The following is a 26,846-nucleotide window of genomic DNA, read 5'->3' as shown; positions in this document are numbered from 1 at the left end:
AGTTAGTTAGAGGAGAGGAACATCGGCAACGATTAATGTGATTAATTTGTTTATGGTTTGTAGGATCTCCTTCACCTGCCAAATCACGCCCCAGTTTGCCTACATCACCCACCCACATGCAGGCAATGCGACATGCCACTCAACAGAAACAATTCTGTGGCAACAATTTAAATACGTTGCTTGGCGGCAGTGGCGTGGGAAGCGGTGCTTCAACGTTACAATCGCAGAATTCGCCAAACAGCATGAGTTTCCAAACGCCCAGCAGTCAAAACTCGCCAGTTAGTTTGGGCATTATTTCGCCGACCGGCAGTGATATGGGCATAATGATGGCTTCGCAGCAGCAGCAACAGCAACAACAACAACAGCAAATGCAACAGCAGCAAAATAAGAATAGTGCAATATTACAATCCATGCAACAACAACAGCATCAACAAATGGGTGGCAATACCAACAATGGAGGTGGAATGGATTTCAGTTCAGCCGGCTTGGACTTGAATAGTTTTTGTGGATCACCGGGTAAGCAAAACAACTACCAAACACTAAAGAATGGCGTAGACGTTAACATGTGTTCAATTTCTTTTGCAGAGTCATTTCACTCGGGCCAAATGAATCCACCATCCATACAAAGCTCAATGTCAGCCTCATCACCGTCGACAGCGAATATGTTGTCACCGTCATCACAACACAATCAGGCCTTCTATCAGTACCTGACGCCGCCCAGTCAACATTCGGGCAGCCATACGCCTCAGCATATGGTGCAAACATTGGACAGTTATCCAACGCCTTCCCCCGAATCACCAGGTCACTGGTCCAGTTCATCACCGCGTTCCGATTGGTCGGAGGGCGTACAATCGCCGGCTGCCAATAACCTCTACATATCGGGTGGCCACCAAGCCAACAAAGGATCCGAGGCCATTTACATTTGACAATGAAAGTAAAGAGGGAGTCATCGTCCAGTTTACTCTCTTCTCGCACTAACTGCACTACCTGCCGTCGTCACCCTCTCGCCCGTCTTTTGGGTGGCCATAGTGTGGGCGTATGTGAAGTGTCACCATCGACGATAACATTGGTGGTGATGCCTTAAATGCTAAATGCAAAGAGACTTATTTTAATTATAGGTAAATATTTAAAATGAAAACAAAACATAAATTAATTAACTTTAGAGCTTAGGTTAAAGATAAGTTTAATTCTGGTTAGGCTCTGTTTCAAAAACAGGGCGTAGAACCGTATTAAGAGACACGAAAAAAGCCATAATTTGTAAGCTTAACTAACTGCACTACAAACACATAAAAGACAAACAAGAAAAAAAAACAAAACGGAAGAAAAAGATGACGAATGGACGAAAACATTCGAAAGAGGAAGACAGACATTATCATGCATATATACAAACAAAAAATCAGCTTAACACAATGGAACTCATATGAGAAATTTACAGCACCCCACCCCAAACTCCCACCTCCAGCAAATAAATAACAACACAAACAACAAGCCCCACAACTCACCACCATTACCATTCATTCTACCGTATGCGAGAATCTCAAAGACGCAGGCCGTTCGGCATTGCGCTGCGCGGTCTATATAATCTTCGTTTTGTTTGATCCCCACTTAATGTGAAAAAATTTGTAAAAAAATCTTCATTTCGATTATTAAGCTTTAAGGTACACAAAAAACAACCCACCCCCCCTCTTTAAACAAACTGTAGAAGACAAATTTAGTTTTTAAATTAATACCTTAAAATTAGTGTACAATATTGTCGACAGTAATTGAGATATGTATCGTTAAAGCTTGGACTATTATGAGGACAGAGAACAAGAGAGAGAGAGAGAGAGAAAATTATTAAAATTCATCTTAAAACATAGACATATTTATGTTGAATTGGCTTAATTCTTAGTTGAAATATGGGAGAATTCTATAATTCCAATTATTCCCGGACACATTTTCATATTTGCAAGAAGTAGCATCAACAAATTGAACACAAACTGATTTGTACTTAAAAATTTGAAAGTCTTTGTATGTTTCCTGAGAAAAACACCTCAAGAAAAAATTAATTCATCAAACTATCAAATTTGCTCTATTCCTTTTGCTCTTCTCTACGGACAACAAAAGTGCAAGTATAAGTTCTGCTAAATATTTGACTGTGCGTACGAATCTATTATTATATTGTTAGTAAGAGGCGAGGTACATTTATAAGAGATGCCAAGTGAACGACATAAGTCTTAACTTAGTTGAATATTATGTGACCAGCAATTTACTTTTATTTAGACAGCAGACTAATGGGTCGATTGGGATAAGTAGCTCAACAACAATTTCTTTAAGGCAAGACAACTGAAATTAAACCCAAATGTTTTTTATGGCAACTCTTTTCAATAGAGGCCTAAATAGACTATAAACAGACTGGCAACGAGCAATAATGTAAACTAACATATAACAATACATTTTAGTACTATTGGTTGCCCAAAAAGTAATTGCGGATTTTTCATATAGTCGGCGTTGACAAATTTTTTCATAGCTTGTGACTCTGTAATTGCATTCATTCTTCTGTCAGTTATCAGCTGTAACTTTTAGCTTGCTTTAGAAAAAAGTGTAAAAAAAAGTATATTTGATTAAAGTTCATTCTAAGTTTTATTAAAAATGCATTTACTTTCTTTTAAAAAATCCGCAATTACTTTTTGGGCAACCCAATATATATCTTTGGCGAAAATTTTCGGTTGCAGCCAAGACATTTATGTCGCCACTGAAAATTGTTGTGTAGAATACAAGATGGGCACAAATATCGATTTATCATTTTGGCCGAATTTTAATCATTTTTGGCTAACAAAGTACATATGTGCCCGAATAAACCGTTTTTATTTGCATACATACATTCTCATTCGTAAGAGCATTACGCACCTCTGGCGAAATTATCGTTACTATGTTACATATCGTAAGCGAAACTTTCATTACCGATACCGTTACCGAAAAATTCGCTTGCATGTACGCAGCTCAAATGAAATTTTCTTTGTGTAACAGGGTGACGTAATAGGCATTGGATAATATTACTAACTAAAAACTTATGTTTCGATAGGTTAATGCAACATGAAATAAAGTTATTTGCAAATGAAAATGTTTAATTTCAGTTAATATGTACTTTATTAGACAAAAATTATTAAAAATCGGCCAAAATGGTAAATTGATGTTTTTTTGGCCATCTTGTAGTCTACAAAAATATTTTTCAATGGGGCCATAAATGTCTTGGCTTAAGTTGCCAGAAAAAATTTACCAAAGTCTATTATATCACCCTGTTACCCGAAGAAAAATTCATTTGATCTGGCAACCTTGTTTAAATTGCGTCGTCAGTAGGCAAATTTGCATTGCGAATGGCAACTGCTTTTTTGTAACAGCTTTTTTTGTTTTTGACGTTAATAAATTTTGAAGTAAATTGTTAGTTTTTAGAGACATCACTTAGGGATGCAGTGTGGAAATGTATTGATTTAAAATGCAAATGACGCAAGGTAAAAGTAAGACTTGTTGTAGCCGCATGCTTCATATGGTATGTAACTGTTATTGTTGTTGTAGCAGTGTTTTGTACACGGCAACCCTTGCCGATGAAGGAATTCATCAGGTCAATCCGGTACGCACAACCGGCTGCCATGGGATTGAACTGTAAAACATGCTATGATAACGTTGTAGAACACTACAAAAAATAACAGTGTACAAACACACTGCTACAACAACAAAAAGGAACAGGAAATATTGCATTGATTATGAAAGAAGAGGCAAAAACAGAAGAAAAGTGTATCGGAGTTTTGAAAGTTTACATCGAAAAGTAACCTAACAAGAAGGGAGAAGTTTCACACTTCAGAACATTTTTTTTGTCAATATTCGGTTTACGACAACTAGTAATCCTTTCATTTTTACAATACAGTGTCTGTTCTTGTTGAACATTTTAATCCTCATGAAACATTTAACATTTTTTAAAAAATTGTTAACTTATTTAAAACGTATGTGTGTGTGGCTGACCAAAATATTCTATAAAAATGTTAGCCATGGAATTCTACAATGGATCTCCGAATACATCTAAAACACCCCAAACCTTAACCCATACGCCAGTATTCATTATGAATGTAAAGTACATTTTAGGGTTAAGGTGGTACCCATTCTAACTTGGTGCAAGGTTTGCCAATAAAACTGCTTTAAGGAGGATGACAAAAAAGTTCCTTTGGAAAATCTGCTATATATCACTGAACAACAATAATCTCTGTTTATATAATATATAAATATAGTGAATATATAGTATAGTGGAGGCCACCGTAGCCCAGGGGTTAGCATGTCCGCTTATGACGCTGAACGCCTGGGTTCGAATCCTGGCAAGAGCATCATAAAAATTTTCAGCGGTAGTTTTCCCCTCCTAATGCTGGCGACATTTGTGAGGTACTGTACCATTTGGTATGGCAGCTGTGTAAAAACTGCGCATTTTATGCGAAAATTATTTGGTGACTCCCACTAACCTCAAGCATTATTTTTTTATTTGTTACTTTTCAAGTATTTTCCAAATTTTATAAACTCCGTCCTATTATAGGTCGAATATCTATTATTGCCTCTTCTTTCATACTCTGTGCAGTTTTTCCTGTACTGCACTGTAAAAAATACAATTCCACAACATTTTAAAATAACAAAAATCTGTGAGAGTCCGTGGGCACCGGATCTTGTACAAATACTGAGAGCCTGTGGTAGTCGATATGACAAGACGAGTTATTGGCGCCTTTAAATAACCACTGGTTATGGACCGGAACGAGCTTGCTCATCTATTGGAGCTTTACGGTAATCTCCACAATATATGGTTACAAAAAAAAAAAAAAAAATAACTGAAATTTAAAATAAATGTTTGGTTAAAATTTAATAACATTTGACATTTTTTTGGGTTTGATATATCTGTTTGTTTGCCTTTTTTTGCCAGACTACCACGACACTATTATCGGCATCAGTTGACAAAAGTTGCTATAATACAAATTTGTATTTCGTTTGCGTTTTCTGACAGCAACTCAGCTAAAAGTTAGTTGTATCCGCATAATCAATGCATTGGCTTGCCAGTCATATTCGTGTAAAGCTCGTCTCGAATGAGAAGTAAAGGCCGAAACAAAATGAGCGCGTTGAGTTTTGCTTTTGAGCGTCGCGTTGCACAAATCCCACAAAAAACTCGCGGAAAAATCAAACAATTCTCTACTTTGACGTTTGAAAGCGAGCGTCATTCTGTGCTTCCACACGTAAGTAGTGTCTTTGTCGTCAAAGTTAAAAATTGTTTAACTTTTGCGAGTTGATTTTTTGACATTTTGTTTAGGCCATAAGCCTAATACTGACTTCGACTTTTCTCACCAACAACTGTCAAAACTCAAATTGTCTCTTCGAAGCTTTAACATAAACAAAAGTTAAACAACAACAATGAAACGAAGTCGATTGTGGCCCTATACATGTATATTCTATTAAGCCTAGTACTAAGTTTGACTTGACGAAGAGACTACGAAAATATTTCGCAGAAGTTGCACTGAGTTCTATGAGCAAAATAGCAGCGTCATATCATACCTTGTTATAAATAACATTATATTTCTCGATTACTGTTGTATATATTGTCGACACATCCCCTCAATACCCCCCTCCCTCCCCCATTAATGTTTTTTTTTTGTAACATTAGTAAGCCCTTAGATTTTGTTTAGTTTAATTGTAAACAAAGTTAAGAGAATTGTTTTTAATAATTGCGATTTTTATACATTGTAACTATGTATTTCAAGATGTAATTAAGTAATGATACAAAAGCTTAATAAATATTTATATACAAAAAAAAAAAAACAAACTGAAAACTATTGCTTCCAAATGCCAAGAGGCATGCATACCTATACAAGTATGTATGTGTATGGCCTACTTAGTTAAAGTGAACATACAAAAGCCAGTAACAAAAAATAAAATACAATAAACAAAAAAAAATTCTAATTTTATATTTTAGTACATGTTTACAGATTTGAAATGTAATACACGTAAACGTCGTACATTTAGATATCGAAATATTATAATTGCGTATTTTTTTCATGTAAAAAGTATCTCAAAAATTAAAATATAATTAACTATTAAGTTTAGTTTGTAGACCATTTATAAGAAAGCAAAACGAAACGCCTTTTATTTGTAATTTTTGTGTTGTATATTGTAAAATTGTAGTTCTTGTTTATTTTTTCGTTTTTTGGATTTTTAGGATTTTTTATTAAATGTAATGATTATTGAAGGAAGAAGAAAAAAGAAAACACCAACACTCCAACTTCACTCCAATCCCCACTGTAGTCTATAAGTGCTAAAGTTTTTTTTTAGAATATATAAATAATAATTATTTTTTAATTAATATTTAATTGATATCATCATCTCTTTAGGCATTAAGACATTTTTACTATACATACATACAATATTTGAAATGCAAAAAATCGCATTTCCCCTCCCCTACCACCCCCTCTACCAACACTACCTTTTTCTATAAGCAATGTTTAAGCCGTATAAGATTATTTTTTATGTGTGGTAATTTTTAAAAATATTGACGTCAATGTTTTTTGCCCATCATGTCGTTATTAAGTGTAAAATTCTTAAAGTTAAATTCTTCCTACTCCCACTCCTGCTGTCTCTTTCGTTTTTGCTTTATTATTCTTATTTTATAAATATACATTTTTTTTATACATATATACAATTTAAAGGAAGACAGTATATGACCTCTGTACTGTAAAATAAACAAAATACAATATTATAATTGTTAAAACAAAAAATAAATAAATTGTTTTATTTGTGGTTCGATTGGGTTGCCTTTGGCCAAACAGTAAAAAAAATTATTCTGGGCACAACTTCAGTTTTTTTACCAATTCCTTCTTTCGTCTGCTTGGTTCTGTTGAATATCCAGATCCAGGAACTCTGCGACTTAAGTGAGGTGTATCCAGAACAATCTGGGTGTGAGACAAGCGGGTCTGGCTGGACAGTTGAATAGGTAACGTGTGTTGTGTGATCCCAGATCACAATAGGGACACACATCCAACACGCTGGCATCAATCCTATCTCTGTTGGAGTTAAAGCGGCCGCATCTGCCGGAACACAATTGAGCAAGAACTAATCGGGGGCCAAATTACCGCATACTTGAACGAGTAAAACCGTTCGAAATCTCTATTGTGAATTATGTATTAAAAGGGAATTTCTGACAAAGAAGAACCCAAAAGTTTAAATCGATAATGATTAAAAAAAAAAAATAATAAAATGTGTATAAAGTGGTATAACATCCACAATACACGAGATGAACTTTCATGTGATATGAAAGCATTCTCAATCACGTATGCGGTAATTCGGCCTTTGGTTTGCGAAGGAGACTAACTTTTTCGGGTGCATATGGGTGGCAGTCGATCTCCAAGGACTGCGTTCAATCGGTAGCTGGTTGATAACTTCTGCTACCATGTCTGCGTGAACGCTAACTAGAACCGCTTGAAACCCCGACTAATATAGAGATTTCCCCATGCAACGCTGAACCTCACACTCTAGATCATGTAGATTCACGCTAATGGCCGGTGGATGCCTATCCACAAGATGGATGCTATCTTTGCGATAGCAATCAAGGAGACACTGCTTCGACATCATGTCATGGCAAGATTGCCAAGGTAATAGTTCAAACTCACGCAGATGCCACCAAAGAAGGAGCCCGAAGCCACGATCGTGCATATGATACGATTACGATACCGTCTAGAAGGTGTGGAATAGATGAGCGACAGAGGTTAAACAGTGCCGGAGATTTCAACCCGCCTTGGGACTTCTTCTTATATCCTTATTTCGCAAACAACTGGCGACCACACAGATAATTTTTAGTCCAATGTTTAAGGCGCGGCGGAAAGGACGTGTTGGCGATACCCTTAAAAAGTTTTGCATGTTAATATGTGTAGTGATGGTGTGCAAAGAAGTCGTAGTGTTATGCAATCCCATATAGCATAATATGGTTGTTGTTGTTATTGTAGTAGCAGTGTGTGGAACACTGAGGCGGCAACCCTTGCCGATGAAGGAATTCATCGTGTCAATCCGGTACATACAACCGGCTGCCATGGGATTGATAATATGGTAATTTACTGTTGTTGTGGTTGTTGTTGTAACCACATTTTCAAGGGGAGGTGGTGATCCTCGTCAAGCTCCTGTAGGTGAGCAAGTTGGTTCCAGTCCAAGGACCAATCGCCGCGGGAACAAGGTGGCCATTGGTTATTTAAAGGCGCCAATAACTCGCCTTGTCATATCGACCATCATAGGCACTCAGTATTAGTGCAAGAGCCGGAGCCGCCCGGCCTCCCGCTGAGACTCTCCGCAACCTGTGGACGCTCCCAGTAGCTCGCAGCTAAGCTTTTCGTGACGGCAAAGAACGGACCCCACTACTTCGTGATTGTTGTTTATACCTTTTTTACATTCGAAAAGCGAAATTTAAAAATGTTTGCCTCATCTCTATCAAAGTCTCAAACTCAGACAAGAAAAGAAAAAGCATTGCAAGAATGCTCCAAATAAATATATCGGCCCAAACCAGGCTTTAATCGATTCACAACAAAAAATTTTTAGAATTCTTGATACTTTACTTTTTGACGTAGAATGTATAACTTGGATGCTATAGCCTAATAACGTTGGAAAAGGTCCCTGAAACCTCAGCGTGTACAGGAGGTTTGAGCAAAAACCGGTGCCACTCCGCTTCTCACTGAGATTTTTCACTCGATACTGCTGATGCATTTGCAAGTACACCATATGGAGCATTCCACCATGCGCAAACTGTGGACGCGCCTGTTAGTTTTCAGCTGAGCCTCTCAAAATAATGAAGAACGGAACACATCGGAGCCAAAAATAGCCTGTCTGGTTCTCATAGTTGTCCCGTGTCGGGTGTTAATGATGTCTCAAAATTTCTTCTATTTCTATTTCTTAGCAATACGTACGGTATAAGCGGCTATTGGTGTATTCTCTGAATCCCTCCGTCCCAGTCGACCTTCTTCTGTTTGATAGATGGATACATCGTGATGTGTACTATATAATTACAACAAAATAATATGATAAGAGACCCACATCTTACCCATCTATTACTTACAATTATATTGACTCTGTGGGCCAATATAATTGTCTATAAATAATCTTGCCTAAGACTATGCAAGATATATTTTACAAGTACAGTCGAATTTCTCTACAACGTAGCAGTTGAGGACCGACGATATACTATGTTTTAGAGAAAAGTACCAAATTACTAAGTAAAAAAATAAACAAACACACAGTGGAATCGAAAAAATAGTAAAGAGTCTGCCGTCAACTCACTCATTGAAACATTGAATGGTTATAGCTGAGGTGTTAACGAGATTATACGCAAAATTTTAAGGACCTAGGTGGCACGGGCACCTCTTGGCAAGCCCCTAAATCAAATCTTCATTTGTGGCCCGATTTTCTAAAAACGAAAATTTTGAATTTTGCAAATGAACTGTGCTTAAAAAACAAAAAATAAAAACTACCCGAATTTTTTCACTAAAATACCCATATTTCCATTTCGGACTAAAATGGGTTCAAAATCGAAATTCTTTAGTAAATTGGCTTTGAAGGAGGCTACTAATGTTGTTTGTACAAAACAGATTTGGTAAGCATGTCTTGGCAAAAATTTAAAAAAAGTCGAAAATCAATCCCCCAAACCAGATGAGATATTGTAAAATTCAAGCGGATTTTTAAGCACTTTCCAGCAAAAATACCACTATAATGCATCTGAATACCCGGGTATGATAACGTTCTGAAATTCACTGGATAACGTTCTATTATTTTTTAAAAGACAAATTGTCACGGAGAAGTTCTCGTTATAGGGAAGTTCGTAATAGAGAGGTTAAAATAGTTGAAAATGGCTGAAAAAAAGTTGTCTTCAATTTTATTCGTTATAGAGAAGTATAGTGAAAGGGCCTAAACAACGGTCTTTGTGCCGCATTTAAATCAAACTCTCCAAAATTATTCTTGATCTTTCAATTAAACTTTTGGAGTGGCTAGGGGAGGCAACTCCTTTTCGATTTAACAGAATTATTTGCACGATAGCTTCTATTTTGACTTCCAAATTCAGGTTAAACTAGACCAATACATATATATTCGATTTCTTCGAACAGGCACAAAATATAACAAACAGAGATAAAATCTAATTTAAATTTATATCGAGGCAGTTAGTGATATAGGAAAGCTATTGCACAGAATGCAAATGGAATAAATAGCTTTCCCATGTCACCCAGTGCACATTTTATTTATTTATCTAATACATTTATCTACAAATGATAGTCATAATCATTTCTTGAATGTTAATAATCAAAATATCTAATGACAACATTGTACCCAAACCACCACACATCAATTAAAATATGCTTAATATATACTTATAATAGGCTAAAGTAAATAGTAACACAGATTACTACTCTTTCTTTGTATGGTCAGTGCTGTCGTTTACAGTTGCTTTTTCTGTTGCCGCAGATTCCTCAACAGGCTTCTTCTTTGCACCAGGATAGGGGCACACGCCACCTTTGCACTCGAAAGGAAATTCAGGAGCAGCTTTTATCACATTTCCTTGAGCGTCCTTCTTTTCCCATGGGTTCCAATATTTCAGTAGTATAGGTTGGACAAATTTGTGCCATATATACAGCAATACTGGAATGATAAAGCAAGGAACGCAAACCATTGTAAATATTTGGTATAAATCACTCGGAACTGCACTCGAAATTAATTATTCTACTAAAAACACGTAGAATAAATTAGTTTATTATCTTTTAATTAATGTCACAATTGTCAGCTGATTAATGTTTTTAAATAGGTTAGAATTGAACGTGTCGTTGCGTAAAGTAATATATACATATTTACATGGATCTCTTACATGATCAGATTTTTAGTTAAGACTTCACTTCGATTAAGGTGAGTATTAAGTTTAGTTTCTACAGTGAAACTCCATAAAAAAAAACGTGAAAACATTTTCATTTGCGGTACTAAGTTCTTCACTGAGTGGAAATTTGGCGTTCACTAAATGCGTGGACAAATTATTTTTCAACTTAGGACAACATGGTAAGAAAAAACTAATATTCGTAGCATTCTCGTTCATTGCCTTTTAAATAAATAATAATTGTTAGCATATATAGCACTTTTAGCACTTTTATTTTTTGTGATAATACTACACAATCAACACAATTTACCATAATTATTCTGACGGTAAATCATATGATGGGAGGGGTACCAAAACGCACTGTTTCAAATTTCATCCAAATTGGATGAAAAATTCTAATTTTATGGGCTCAATACTCTATATCGGGAGATCGGACTATATGGCAGCTATATCCAAATATGGTGCGATCCACATTTGACAGAAATGGGTAGGGGTCTACCAGAAAACACTGTGTCAAAATTTCATCGAATTCGGGTAATAAATGGATCTTTTCTGGCCTCAATACCCTATATAGGAAGATAGGGCCTATAGTTCTATAGGGCAACTATATCCAAATATAGTCCGATCTGAACCACACTTCACAGAAATAGGTAGGGGTCTACCATAACCCATTCTGCGTTTTGGGTATATACCCATCGCCCATCTTTATAAATACGGCTATTAAAATCCAAACAAACCATTCTAGTGGGATTTGTATACAACTCTGAAATTGGTAAATTCCATCAGCTGGTCTAATGACTTTACCTTGTATAAATTTGCTTAGCACACGGTTGAATTAAGATATAAATTACACGTTTATAATCACAAATCTTTTGATTTTGTGGCTGCTTCACAAGATAATGCAATTAAAAACTAGAATTAAAATGTGAAAAGGAACAAAATATTAAAAAAGTTTAAAATCTAAACCAAGCGGTTGACATGGGATTTGGATACAACTCTGTAGTTGCTCAATTCCATCAGCTGGGCAAGTGAGCCAACCTTTTTAATTTAACCATGCGTAGTGGGAATTTGCGCCACCCTACAGGGTTGTATAGTTGATTTCGTTGTTGTTGGGCAAGTGGCTTACCTTATTAATTCAACCATGGCCTAGCATTTGACGTTCTAGTGAGATTTGGATACAACTCTGGAATTGGAAAATTTCATCAGCTGGGCAACCATGCCCGCACCAGTCGCGAGCGAGTATGTATAATCGTGTTTTAGAGACGACATTCAGTTTCCGAGATTGTTGGATTGTTGTCGGCAAAAGTTGAACATTTTGAAAATTGTGATTTCAAATTTATATCAACAGCAAGTGAATTTTATATTGTATTTTATTTATTTTAATAGCAAAAGTGAGAATATATTGCGATTTATATTTTTTTTATTTTGGTTTATGCTTCGCAGTGGAAACAAGTGTGGAAATGTGAAAAAAGAAAGCTGTCATTTCGTCAAACAACAAATGAAGAAATCATATAATAAAATAGGAAAGAAAAAATAATATTTATTTTATTGGTTTCTGGAAATATATTAAAATTTATTTGTGAATAAAAGAAAAAGAAGATAAGGTGCAAAAAATCCTAGGTGAAAACAATTGGTTGATCCATTCAGCTACAATAAACAAAAGAAAAAAAGTCGACTCGCCACTTTATGATAGTACCATCAAGGTAAATTTATAATCAACGAACGAGAGGGGGACCAACAACAACACATCAGTAGTATCCAACACAACATCACACACACCAGCAACAAGAATGTGGAGCCCCACACACATTAAAGTGACAAGTAAGTAGCGAACCACAAAAACAAATATGACGGTACCAACAATCAGTCAGTCATATTCATAAGGAATTTTTTAATTTTAACATTGGGTTGTGTTAGTGTTTACCTCTTGTGTTTTTTATTGCAAAGGTATTTTGTCAGGGGGGGAGAGGGAATTGTGTTGGCTCCTTTGTTTTTTTTTGGTAGCGATTTTTCTTCTTTATTTGTGTGCGTTTGTGCAATTGTTTTGTTTACTTGTTTGAATTCAAAATTCGAAATAATATTTTACTTTGGCATGTAATGTTGTTGACAAAATTCTTGAAAAAATTTCTAAAAATATTAACGTAATACATATTGGCATTCGCATACATACACAATTGTTTATTTTTGTTATTAACAAATCACCTTGCTCTCTCGTTAACTCATTCGTGGATATTTTGTTAAATAATTACTGTCATTCGTTGTTGGTTGGTTTCTCCACTCCCATCCATCCCCATTTTCGTTGCTTAACGTAACCACAGAATCCCTTTAAATGGTACCGCACCCAATAATTGCGAGTGACAGAAAGAGCTGTTATTATTTGTCGGCCGTTTTCGTGACCAGAAGCTGATGAGCCAAACGCTGTCGGGCTTAACTATCTTTCGATATTTTCTTTACGTTTTCAAGAAAATTATGCATAGGGGAATATAGACAGCTCTGCGTGTTTTCGGGGAGCTATCAATTTGCCATATCTCCAAACACAAATGTCGCGTTTAATATGTTGAAGTTGTAAATGCCTGTGGGGAGTAATCGGGGGTGGTGATATCATTCTCAGTGGGTATATTTGCTTGTAGTTTTCTAAACTCAAACATTTAAACATGATAGTGATTTTCTTCGTTAGTTGCCGTTGCATTAGCAGCGTGGCAAATAAAAAGACGATCGCTACAAAATGAATACCAAAACAGAAGAATTGTCATAACCCAAAAATGAAACACCACCATACCTTTCTTCTTTCCCACTGTTCTCGTGCGGTCTATATGTTAGATGAGTAACATAGGTGTTGGTAAGAGTATGAGTAACACCAAATAAAAAACTTTTACTGGCATCGACGACGACGACGAAAGACGCTGCCGCATTCATGCTTCCAACTAGGGGACTTAATATTTGATGTGTGTTGTGCTTTTGTTTTGTTGGGGCCAGGTTGTGCTTATGAATGGAATAAATTAAGATTCTCTTTCCACTTTGTTGTCGTTCGTCGGGGTCTCACCTACATGGAGGTTATTATTTATGCAAATTTATAAGTGGAAAGACATTCAAGTTGCAGTTAAAATTTCTAAAATTTTCAGTGGTGGAGTGTCTTAGCAATGTTTGTGGCATTGGATTCGCCGGTACAATATGTTTTGTTGATGACCTCTTTGGTCCATTGAATGTGAATGGATAATTTACAGTCTATTTAAAATGGGTACAAACTTCCCATGTTTTTTTTAGAATTTTATTTTGATTCTAGACCATCTAATGCTGCTTGATTTAAAGAAGTGCAATATAGAGCCAAATTGAGAGAAAATTAGGTCCCAATATTGTTTTTGTAGGTGAAGGAGGCTATCTTCGACCGACAGATGCGGTAACTTGATGGTCATTGTTTATTTAAAGGCACCAAAAACTTGCCTTGTCATATCGAGCATCATAGGTACTTATTATTTAAGCATAGAGTCAGATTGAGAGAAAATTAGGTCCCAATATTGTTTTTGTATGTAAAGATGGCTATCTTCGACCGACCGACGAGCATCATAGGTACTTATTATTTAAGCAAGAAACCTATGCCGTCGGGCCTCTCACTGAGAACCTACACTCGATTCCGTTGAATCCGTTCTCATGCTAACGATGAACACCAAATAGAACGGCAATTCCAGGGCAGACAGTTGTACGTACCGGAATGACCCGATGGAGTTCTTCATCGGAAATGGCTGCCGCCTCAGTGTACAATACAATGCTACAACGACAACAAATTATTCTGTGGGAAGCTTAGTCCACCCCCAGAGGCCTTTCTACACTTATGTCATTAAGCCAAAAATGAGCTTCGTCACTGCAGATGATTTTGCTTTTAGGGCAAAACAGAAAGCGTTAAGCGTTGTCTTTAGTGTTACGTTAAAAAATGCAGCTCTGGAAACAAATGACAAAAAAGCGCAACATTTAAAACACTTAACGTTGACGCCTAAAAACACTACTTCACGAATGTCGATATAGAATAAAGCTCGATTTCAGTCGTTAGCGTTAAAAATTCTATAAATCTTGTGTGTTGCTTTTGTGGGACTTGCAGAGTAGCATTTTTCAACGCAACGCTCAAAAACAGGGCTCAACGAGCTAATTCTCTTTTGGCCTTTAAAGTATCGATCACCGACTTTGAATTTCGGTAGTAATTTTTTATGATTTGCAGACATTGTTCATTCGTGTACCTTACCATGAAAATTTTGAGTTTACTGAATAAATTGACAGTGACAGTTTGATGATTAGTGTAAGAATAAATTCAAAGTTGTGAAATCTAAGTTGTTTGGACTAATAATGAAATAATTTGGTCATTCGTCAAATGATCTTCACGAAACTTAACTCGAAGGATTTTCTTATGACTCTGATGATTTAGATGTAACTCCCATAAAATTTTTCGTCCGATTTTCGCTTTAGAGCTATTGCATTTGCAATTATGCAAAATGTCTTCTACTATGCGTATGCAATTTTGTCGAGATCGGTTATAATTTAGACATACCTCCCATATACCAGTATATGTTGTGAAAGATGCAATAATGTGGGCAATTTTCACAGAAATTTGGCTCATAGGATTCTCCTTTGACGCATGCAAATTCCTCTGGATTTCATAGAATTTGCTTTAGACTTATATATTAAAGGCGTGCAAATGCCACATTTTCTCTTTTAATGCCATCTGTCGAAAACAAATGCATTGCTACGATATCTGATCATCAACCCAACATCATGCCTTGAGGGCTCCGCTACAACCCATTTCAATGCCATTGACAGTTTTCAGAGTAACACGGCATACCTGCAATGCATCAGACAACAGAGTCATTTTGAAAATATATTAGAAAAGAAAAAACTGAGACTTTTGTTTACCTGTTATATTATGGCGTCAAACGAACATTGGCGAAAAACTGGTGAAGGCATCATAAAACCTTTATCCCTATTTTGTAATTAAGGATTTTTATGGTACTGCAATTACAGATTTTGCGGTATTTGTGGTACTATATTTGGTCCTTGGAGGCCACCGTGGCGCACAGAATAGCATGTCCGCCTATGTAGCCGAACGCCTGGGTTCAAATCCCGGCGTGAACATCAACAACAATGTTTGCGGTGGTTATCCCCTAATTAATGCCGTCTACATTTATATGTATCCTGCCATGTTAAAACTTCTCTATCAAGTGGTTTGCTATAAGTCACGCCGTTCGGACTCGGCATAAAAAAGAAGTCCCCTTATCATTGAGCTTAAACTTTAATCGAACTGCACTCATTGATATTAGAGAAGTATCCCCTGTTCCTTAATGGAATGTTCATGGGAAAATTAAGTATATTATGGTCCATAATGATGTAGAATGTGTGCGAGTTTTTCATCCATTGCAAATAGCCAGGTATTGAGAAATTGTAGTAGTTTTTTTATTTTGTAATTGTATTTTTAAACATTTTCTAAGTTAGCTGCTGTTCAAATAAATTGGTTTACATAAATAATTATCCAATTTTTATGAAATTTAAAATATTTGCCATTGATTTTTTTAATTTTCTTAACATTTTTTTTAAATTTGTTTTTTTAATTTATTGAAAAAAAAAAAAAACTAGTAGAAAATTCTTTAAATTTTATCCATCGCAAAGTTTTTAATGCAAAAAATATTGTTTAAGCATAATGTTACCATTTATGGAGAAAATTGGATTTTTGATCTACCTGTGATGATTGTCACCTACGTATCGCTGTTATTGCATGCCATGCCGCTCTTGGGCTTGTCTGCATGTATTTTGAGTGTAGTATGCAGTTGTTATGGTCTGTGGTCTGTTAGTTACTTTGTACATCATGACCTAACAGGACAATGGCATGTTGTCACAGCTTTCAATGGTTCATTCAATTTGGCTTGTGCAGCCCTTTACTGGATATAGCAGTCATATAAATGTATAATCCTGTTTTCACTTGTAGAGCCCTTACAAACCGATTTATTAACAGATCTTAAAATACACAGTATTTTTTTTTTTCTTAGCTGCCAATGTATCTTAACAAATAGTCCGATTTCCAATTATAAGGCCGTGGTTACTGCAACACCCTTCAGAAGACCTCCAACAAAGTCTATCAAAATTGATAAAAATGTAGATAAAGCGATCATATAATGATATCGCATTCCAATTTAAACTTATAGTGTAGCTGTAAGGTATTAGTTTCCTAACTTTCCTATACTAGCCCTTGTTTTGCAATAATAAACACAAAAAGCCATACTTTCTCAAAAAGCTTTTTAGATCAAACCTATCTTTTGTTAAAATAGACAAATTGTTGCATAGTAGGTTTATGTCCAATTTGATATAAGCTGCACATCGATACTTTTTCTATGAGAATATTCTACCTGAATAGAAGATACGTCATCACAGAAACTACCCCCAGTTGGATTCTACTCTTATAAAGCAGTTCATTTTGTTTTTAGAGATTTAGTTCACAATCCTCACACATTATCGAAGCTCAAATGACCACATTTAGATGCATTACCATAAAGTTAGACACATATGTGTGCTGCCAAAGAATTCTAAATGCTGCTTCTAAACCTGTTGCACTTTTGGGTTTCAAGAGGCAACAACAGCGACATGCTAAACCAGTATGTAACATCGATCTTAAATAACCCAACACCTGCTACGCACCAACAAGTGATCTATAGAAGTGTTGTTGTACGTAGCATGCTGACATCCAGTTTTTGTTTGAGTCAATGGTAAGACTCACATAGTCTTCGTTTTTTCTGCTGTGTTTTCTGTTCGATAAGTTTGAACATTCGTTTGTCTTCCCTGCCCAGTTTCTCCGTTTTTTCTATAGTTTTGTAGCATTTATTGTTGTCTTTGCAAATACCAAAGGTATTAAATCACTGTTTTCTTCCGTATTTGGTTGGCTCTTCCTCGATTGTTTTTATACGCCATTCCAGACCACTTGTAGCTGCCATAGATGACTGCGTTCCGTCAGTAGCCTCTTTTCTTTTTCTTCTTTTATCTATGTCAACATCAGGTTATTTAATCTTTTTTACTTTGTCCGCAAAATGCTCAGTCATGGTAAAAATCTGGTTTTCCACAGTTGCCTCTTATCACCAGCATTTGGTGCAATGACATTTGCCGATTGGCTTGAAAATTCAATATTAAAAGGGATGGTTGATGGATGGGTAAAATTTTTATAAGATATCTCACGTTTGTAGATGCTTTTTGTCATATTATACAAACCCAAGCTAGAGACATTTATTTGACTAATCTCAGATTGGCATTAATGCCAAATGGGGGATTTTGCTATCGCTGTGGCTGATTATGGCCATAATTGAATTTCTCTTTATTCTAACCAGCAACTCGTGTGCTCGTGTGTGTTTGTTTTCAAGCGAAGTGATTATTGGCAGTGTTGCCACTCAAGAAAATTATTTCCTACCAAAACTTAAACTTGAAATCCTACCAAATCCGACCAAAGCCTATCAAATGTTCTACAAGCCAAGAATACGGTATATTTTTTGTATACCAAAAATTGCAAATTTTGCCCATGAACATTGCACTAAGGAACAGCGGCAAACTTCCCGCAGTACGACACCTATTTGGAGAGAAGTTTTACTTGGCATAGTACCTCAAAAATGTTGCCAGTATTAGGGGGGATTTTGCCATCGCTATGACTGACTATGGCCATAATTGAATTTCTCTTTATTCTAACCAGTATCTCGTGAACTCGTGTGTGTTAGTTCACAAGCGAAGTGATTATTGACAGTGTGGCCAATAAAGAAAATTATTTACTACCAAAATTTAAGAAAAATCCTACCAAATCCGACTAAAATCTACCAAATTTTCTACAAGCCATGAATATGGGATATTTTTTTATACCCGCCACCGAAAAGTTGGCTCTTTTTCCCATTCCTTTTCGAAACACATACATTTATACATTTTCAACCCTACAATGTATATCAACTTGATCGTTGTTATGTTCATAGACGATCTATATATTTCCGTCCATCTGTTTGTTGAAATCACTCTACAACCTGAAGTTTAAAAATGCCCTATATCTCCATATAGCACCCTTTCCTTATAAGAAAGTAGTTTTTTTTACGATTTTAATAAACATGCGTACCGAGTTTAAAAGAAGCGAACTCCCGGTTCAAGAGTTTCAGCCCAGAAATGCCCTTTATTAGCCATTTTCGCCTGTACCTGAGTTGCATGGACCCCTCAACATCTAAGTATGGACCAGGTCTGACCATATTTATATGCAGCTGCCGTATAGCCCTGTTTTTCGATGAACGTTCAAAAGCCGTATTTCTTACCCAGAATTTACCAAATTTGGAATAGATCCCTCAGCACTCATACCAGTTACGTTCAATATCAGAACATTCACGCTTTTTCCTGAAATTTGTTACAGTGAGTAACAGTATTTGGCCCCTCGATATTCATGGTTTAATTATGCACTCTTAACGAATACACAGAAACGCCAAAAAGTGAAATAAGTTTAAGTCATTCCCGACAATTTTTTCCTTTTAACCTTGGTATTTACATGTTTGAAAAACTTACCAAAAATTAAGGTCAGCCTACCAACCTACCAAGAGTATAAAAACCTACCAATTTCGGTAGGAATCTACCAATAACGGCAACACTGATTAATGGGATGAACTCATTTGTCTATCTACGTGATAGATAATCTCACTTAAGAAATTTCTCAAAAATCAATTCTTTTAAATAAACTTGCGTTGAATGGTAAGTGTATTTATGTGTATTTATGTATTGTGTTGTTTTGTTTACTCATCTCAATTTTTGATAGCGTTTCTTAGCACTACGGGTTGCTCGTGGGAAATTCTATAAACAAAGCATTCGTTTTCCTTAATCATCGAATGGCGAGTGTAGTATATTATTAGTGGCTTTGATTCTATACGTTTTCAACAGATCTTCATCTTGTTTACAATGTTGGCATCATGTAGCAAACATTGAGTATTCTAACTTCTCTGATTTTTTTGCCTTTCGGTTGATATTCCCAATGTAGGATAAAATAATTCATCTTTTCAAAGGGCTTTCAGATTTTAGCTTAAGACCCCGTTTATACTGTTCATTAAATCCGGATTTAAGGCTCTCGTCAGCTGATTTTACAAAGGGAAAACAGATGATCGAGCCATTTAATCTGGATTTAAAGAGCAGTGTAAACGGTGTTTTATTAGACTAGAGACTGATTTTCAACAAACTAACATTATTTTTTTTTATTATTTTACTTACTTATATTTTACTCTCCTGTTAAAGCTTTTATTGTTGTTAGTAATATCTTAATAAAAATTAATCTCCTGCCAAACAAATACAAAAGAGTTGTAAAATATGATAAATCTCAAAAATGTGTTATGAATTTACCAGGTACATGCCTTTGTGTCTGTATTATTGAGCCATGAGTTTTTTACGGGTCTGTCAAAATTTGCTCTCTCGCACATTCTTCTGCTGACAAATAAAGTACTCGAACGACTTCAAGTGAAATTATTTTGTAAATATTGACTGCCCGAACACACTTTAAGTTCTCCCTTAAGCTGAGTATTCTGTTCAGCTTTTCAGGCGGAATGCTGTAAAACTCCATATGGAGTTTCACCGCGAAACCCGAATATAGTACCAACTTTTATATGTAGCATTTGCTCAAGATTTTCCTGGAAAACTTTTAACCTTTGTTTTCGGTATTTGTCGCATCTTCCTGGTTGTTGAATCCTGGTCAAAGTACAAGCATGCTAGGTACCAACTCAAGTTAAAGAAATCTTCAATATTTTTGTTTCACCTAGCTCATCAACAGGTGTATTATAACCGTATATGTATAAAATGACCCTTAAAAATAAACCCTTTGTAGCCATTGTATTTATACCGGTGGAGGGATGTGATTATATGCCCAGTTGAACTTTGAAAGCCAAGGTCGTAAAAAATTGAACGGAACTTGTTTGACAAAAGATTCATTTACAAAATAAACTGCCGACCATTTAATGGGGGAGAATAACAAAAAAGTCAAACTGGTCCTCAATACATTTGTAAATTAATTTGAAATGCAAACGACGAAAGACAGACTTCTATTCACTCAATCCATGATCTAGATTGCAGTGAGTGCTGCACCTATCGCATTTTCCGCCGCAATTGTTGTTGCACAAGGCCTTCTTAATATCGGTTTGGTCTTTGGCTTTTTTTTATTTGTCAATCAATAAGCATTGCAATCGTCATGATGATGATGATAATAATAATCATTGTAATTTTAATTATGATGATGTGCATAGAAAACCTACAGCCGTCACTTAATTCATTTGAAAATGTTCATTGAAGCGATGACATCTAATGTGGATCGTTGCAAAGTTCTGTGTGGTGTATTGTAGCCGTGCGGTTTAATTTATTAATTGGAAATTCCTGTTTTCCATCATTGCAACAGCTAACTGTGTGCAACTAACTGCATGTAGTCACTTGACTACATATCGCTCTGCATCAACAGCAAACAAAGCCATCCATGTAAATGGGGCTTAGTGTTGTGTAAAAAATGCATAGCATTTCACTTGCTACTTGCAAAAGAAAGAAGCATTTCTACAAACTCGTAGGCACACTGCTCGTCTAAAAATAGGCACATGGAATGAAATCTCTGTGTATACATTACATTCGACTATTCTAGGAGTTACCACATCTTCTTGGCCCATAACTATAGATGTTTGGGAGAAGTACATACTTGTGTAGTCATTTACTGTGCGGCTAACTGCCACTATTGGTGTTTAATAACAATGTGTGGTTCTCCTCCATCCATTCCGTCTGTGCTACATATAGTCATCTCTGAAAGCAACAAACAGCGAATGTTCTATTTTTGCGTTTTAAACAATTTTAGCATCCAACATTCACTTATTTTTATTTTTGTTCTTCTCTGCTTTTTTCTTTGTTGAGTAGATGTAAGACAGCCGTCAATGAGAATAAACAAGTACTGCATACGGATGTGCCGAAAAAATTGTTGCAACAAAACAGGCAAAAATGATTTCTTAGCTATAAACAAGTTGTAGTCCGATTCGGACCATAAATGAATTGAATGCTAAACATTGCAGAAGTCATTGTGTAATATTTCAGTCCATTTGGATAAGAATTGCACCATGTGGGGGGCTCAAGAAGCAAAATCGGAAGATCGGTTTATATGGGAGCTGTATAAAGCTATATATTGATTCAGACCATATTTAACATGTATGTTGAAGGTCATGGATAATAACTGCGCCCTCTAGAGGCTCAAGAAGTCAAGATCCCAGATGGGTTTATATGGCAGCTGTATCAGCTTATGTATTGATTTCGCCATACTTAGCGCTGATGTTGAAAGTCATAGCAAAACACTACGTGCAAAATTTCAGCCAAATCGGATAAGAATTGCGCCCTCTAGAGGCTCAAGAAGTCAAGATCCAAGGTCGGTTTATATGGCAGCTATACCAGGTTGTTATCCGATTTAAACCGTACTTGGCACAGTGGTTGAAAGTAACACCAAAACACCACGTGGAAAATAACAGCCAAATCGGATAAAAATTGCGCCCTCTAAAAGCTGAAGAAGTCAAGACCCAATATCGTTTTTATGGCAGCTGTATCAGGTTATGAACCGATTTGAACCATACTTAGCACAGTTGTTGGAAGTGATATCAAAACACCACGTGCAAAATTTCAGTCAAATCGGACGAGAATTGCGCTCAAGAAGTCAAGATCCAAGATCGGTTTATATGGCAGCTATATCAAAACATGGATCGATTTGGTCCATTTACAATCCCAAGCGACCTACACTAATAAAAAGTATTAGTGCAAAACTTTAAGCGTCTAACTTGACTCCTTCAGAAGTTAGCGTGCTTTCGGTAGAAAGACGAACGGACGGACGGACATGGCTAGATCGACATAATATGTCATGACGATCAAGAATATATATAGACTTTATGGGGTCTTAGACGCATATTTCGAGGTGTTATAAACAGAATGACGATATTAGTATACCCCCATCCTATGGTGGAGGGTATAAAAGCAATAATTTTGGTTACAAAAATGTGACGATATACATTAGAATAACAAGTTGCTATCTACTTCAGGTTAGTTGATCAGACACCGGCTACTGCTGTCTTTTATCTCTTAATCCGCTCTTCTCTTATTCTTACCTTACTCTCCGACATATACTCAATACTCTCGTTGGCACGGTCAACTTGACTAAAGTCCCCAATTTTGGACTACAAGTTCCGGAAAGTCCATTTTGCGGGACTTAATGGATATAAATCACTGAAATTTTTTTGTTTATGGTTGCTTTAAACCACTGTTGGGCAATCGCACACATGCTATTTCACATTGTTTGGTTTGTTTTATTTGACAATCTAGCGAATTCGAAAGCTTACGGACAAATAAAACGCACTTTTAGCTAAATCATGGTATTTTAACGGTGACCAACACTAGCATTCATCCGACAAAATCAAATATCAACAAAATAAACAAAATCAATCGGTTTAGATATAAATAAATGTTTCTCGGAATTCATAAATGTGATTTTAATTAAATTCTTAGCAGTTCTTGCATTACTTATTCCACTTTTAGCCATTGCTATTCAGATTAGAGATGTGTGCTCGAGTGATTTTTCATTCATGCTCACGAGACAAAAATTTTACTCACGCACGACTCACGAAAAACTTGCGAATCACGGTTGAAAAAATAATATTACTAAAAATATTTTTCTCTAATATTTTCTCTGTACCAAATAAACGAGAAAATCCTTTTGGGATTTGTTTGAAGTGTAATTCGTTATTTTTGTAATAATGTTTTTAATTGTAAAACGAATAAGGCACTATTCCAAGGAAAGGCGAGAATTACCCCAAAACTAGGAAAAAATTACCAAAAAAACAATGAAAAATTTATAGAGAAATTATGAAAATAGGATGCTTGGTTCTAATCATTGCAATTGCCTCATCACACAAAAAAAGTGTGAAACACTTGGACTCAAACATAAAACATCAACTACCTACTGTAGTTGGTCCCAATATTCGCAAACCATTGTTGGAAAGTTACTTATTGGCCTATCGTTCAAGAACGCTACCAATGATGACCAGGATATAATCAGTTTAGTTTGCTAAGAGTTATATAGATCGTCTAATGGAAAAATGGAGGAATATAGTGTTGACCGACAATTGTAAAATATTATTATTTGGTGGAACTGGGTCTAGACAGTATGTAGGATGTCTTCCCAACACATAATATAAAGCACATTATACAAAAAATTATAACATGTTTGACTACATGGTGGGGTGAAAAGTATTGACAAATTGGAGCATTTTTAACAATGGTGTAGGTCATGAATATGCACGTCTACGTTGACATTCTGGAACATATAATGTATAAATGTATATAATTCCAACACCGGAAAAATACTAGCAAATTGGAAAAAAGTACTAGCAAAAAGTCAATGGGGCTTAGGTTAAGTCGTAAGCTGCTAGGTCTCTGACCTCAATCTCATGGAACATATATGGGAAGATATTGGAAATTATTTTACAGCGACGCAAATGCGGAGGAGCTATAATGCTTGACACAAAATGTGTTTAAAGAGATACAAAAAAACTCCTTGTAAAGAGTTTCCAGTATATACGAAATGTGTCTCCTTCCATTGATGTGCAGAAGTCATGAAAGAATATGTTATTATTATAGAAACAGAAAAATTTTAATTTATTACTAAATAAATTTTCAATATTTTTGCCATTTGATTTAAAATGTTGAGTTATATATCAGTACTCTTATTATTTTGAACAGTAAATTTTTGCGACAAAAAATTATTCATGGAAATATTTGATATTATTGTGGCTTCAATTACTATAATTAAGGGATTTGAAATATAATCAATCTCACGTACAAACATCTGGATAAAACAAAATATTTTTATATAGAAATCAATATTTGTTTTTTAGTTGGGCGCACACCTGTTTTTTACCCTTTTCATTAGTCTTGGAACATGTGTAAAGAGAATTGGAATTACAGAGAAATTTTAACGCTCTCAACATTTGACAACAAATGTCAAGCTTATAGGCGTCGGCAAAGCGTATTTATAAGATGGCCGCATCGGCGAATTGATACAACAAAGCATCGGCAAACTTACATTTTTATCAATTATAAGCAGATGTTGGTAATTGAAACTCTCCAGAGTATATTTGGATTTATTTCGATGTTTTGATATAAATTACATTAAAAGCCTTCCATGTTGATCTAATTATTTTTGTCGTTGCAAGTATCTGGCGTATGGCGAAACTTAAAAAATTGTCAATTCCCGAATTTACCATTCGCCCATCACGTTTTATCCATCACTGGTCTATACGCTTAAAAACTCACCTCCTTTCTCCCTCTAGTGGGTGAGACGGGTGTTTACGGTAGGCGAAGATGCTAAGGGGTTTACAATAAACAAAGTTAGCTGCACTCAATAATGTTACGTTTATGATTAACGTTTGATATTTTGAAGCGAAACGTTAGATAGTTACAATAAAAGAAAAACTTCATAATAAATGTACTTTATTTCTCATACAAATGTTTCTAACTTTAATTTTTCTTAAATTTCATTTATTACTAGAAACCCTTGTTTTTGAAAAAGTTTTCCAAAGAACTCTAAAGAACTTAATGATTTCGTATTGTGTGCACAACTTTAGATCTTAAAAAGTTAAAATTTGATCTGCCCCGAGGCATTAAATTTTATAATATATTTTTTGTTATCTGTAATAAATTCATTAGGCATTTTAATGTAATGTTAAGCGTTTATCTTTCGAATTTACTTTTTCATAAGAGTTGATTGAACGTATGCATAACTTTTGCATTTCATTCCATTATGGTATATCATGATTATTTTAATGTTAATTTGCATAAAATGGTTTTGTTATTTTTTGCTAAGGAATTTGAAAGTAATTTTGTTTTGTCCATAATATATTTAAAAATCAAGCTTCTTTTTGATGTTGGTTAAAATTGAAATGAATGAGGATAGCTGTACAGAGGTGTGGTATTTTATTTATGCTCTCCCACAATGCGCAGAGAAAAGTAGCGGGTTATATTACAAAAACTACCTCTGCAAAATAAGACAATTGGCCTTTAAACCATTTATGTTTTGGAAATTGAAACGTGTACAAAATATTTTTCTTCGCATTCTGCGAGAAAATCTTTTAAATTAGAACACCATATCACCAAATAAAAAAAAACGTTAAAAATTGCAAACATTTTAATTTCAATTTTGTTAATTTTGTAGAATCAGTAAATGGTGACTTTCAAACATTTGACCTCTGGGGTTAATTTGCACTCCATTATTAAGACGATTCTCTTGCTACTAGTCATAAAATATTTCAAATAGTTGAACATCAAACAAAGCGACTTCCTACAACATAAAAACTTGGGAGAAAAAATCATTTGCAGATATTTTAGTGTCATTAGGCGTAATTTTCCTTTGGTCTGAAAGTCCATCAAAGACAGACAAGTAAAAAAAGCCAACAAAAAGGAAAGAAAACATTTACCAGTCCATAATCACAAAAACGCTTACTAATTTTTCGACCATTGCTTATTTCTATTGTTTCGTTATTAATCATCACCACCTTACTTCGCAGTAAGCTTCATTATCTCATTATCTAGCAGAAACAACGAAAACCTACCTACCACCACTTGAGAAATAAACTTTAAAAATAAATCAAACTAAAGTATTTGTCACACGAAATGGTTGGCAGTAGTATGGGTTACACACACACAGAAAACACGTCAGTCAACCCACACATCGGAGCAGCGAAATGCATGGTGCGCACTCACATTATACCTGTCATGACACCATAGTTGTTGCTGTAATTAGCCGGCTTTTAAGGGTAGTTCAGAAATGGGCATACTTTACAAAAATATATTTAAAAAAACAAACAAGTTTTGTGGCAGATAGGCAGCCAGAAAAATTACTAAAACCGCTCTGGTTAATCTTTGT

The 26,846-nt window shown here is 35.4% G+C and overlaps 3 protein-coding genes across 5 annotated transcripts in view; 2 read left to right on the top strand and 1 right to left on the bottom strand.

Annotated features, from left to right (window-relative positions):
- LOC106088504 (neurogenic locus Notch protein) overlaps positions 1-2,263 on the top strand; it is a 93,653-nt gene extending 91,390 nt beyond the window's left edge. Inside the window, exons 9-10 of the mRNA XM_013254055.2 lie at positions 64-516; positions 586-2,263. Of these exons, the coding sequence (XP_013109509.1) occupies positions 64-516; positions 586-926 (794 nt within the window). The 3' untranslated portion in view covers positions 927-2,263. The remainder of the gene's footprint in view (positions 1-63; positions 517-585) is intronic.
- Positions 2,264-10,172: 7,909 nt separating this feature from the next.
- Positions 10,173-10,803, bottom strand: LOC106088494 (UPF0729 protein GD16342). Its single transcript, XM_013254023.2, has one exon. It carries the CDS (start codon positions 10,697-10,699, stop codon positions 10,436-10,438), a length of 264 nt encoding a protein of 87 aa, XP_013109477.2. The 5' UTR covers positions 10,700-10,803; the 3' UTR covers positions 10,173-10,435.
- Positions 10,804-12,468: 1,665 nt separating this feature from the next.
- Positions 12,469-26,846, top strand: part of LOC106088508 (rab11 family-interacting protein 5) — a 35,254-nt gene continuing 20,876 nt past the window's right edge. For all 3 annotated transcript variants that reach the window (XR_001221463.2, XR_001221461.2, XM_013254069.2), the window contains exon 1: positions 12,469-12,715. Coding sequence is in view for 1 of the 3 variants with exons in the window: in XM_013254069.2 (XP_013109523.2) it covers positions 12,685-12,715 (31 nt within the window). In the remaining 2 variants the exon portion in view is untranslated. The remainder of the gene's footprint in view (positions 12,716-26,846) is intronic.

This window comes from Stomoxys calcitrans, chromosome 4, assembly GCF_963082655.1.
Source record: "Stomoxys calcitrans chromosome 4, idStoCalc2.1, whole genome shotgun sequence".
Classification (NCBI taxonomy): Eukaryota; Metazoa; Arthropoda; class Insecta; order Diptera; family Muscidae; genus Stomoxys; species Stomoxys calcitrans.
The sequence above is the reverse complement of the archived record's forward strand: the minus strand, read 5'-3'. Positions and strand labels throughout refer to the sequence as shown.

Coding starts and splice junctions, on each gene's coding strand:
- LOC106088494 (XM_013254023.2), bottom strand. CDS start 10,699: ATGGTTTGCGTTCCTTGCTTTATCATTCCAGTATTGCTGTATATATGG.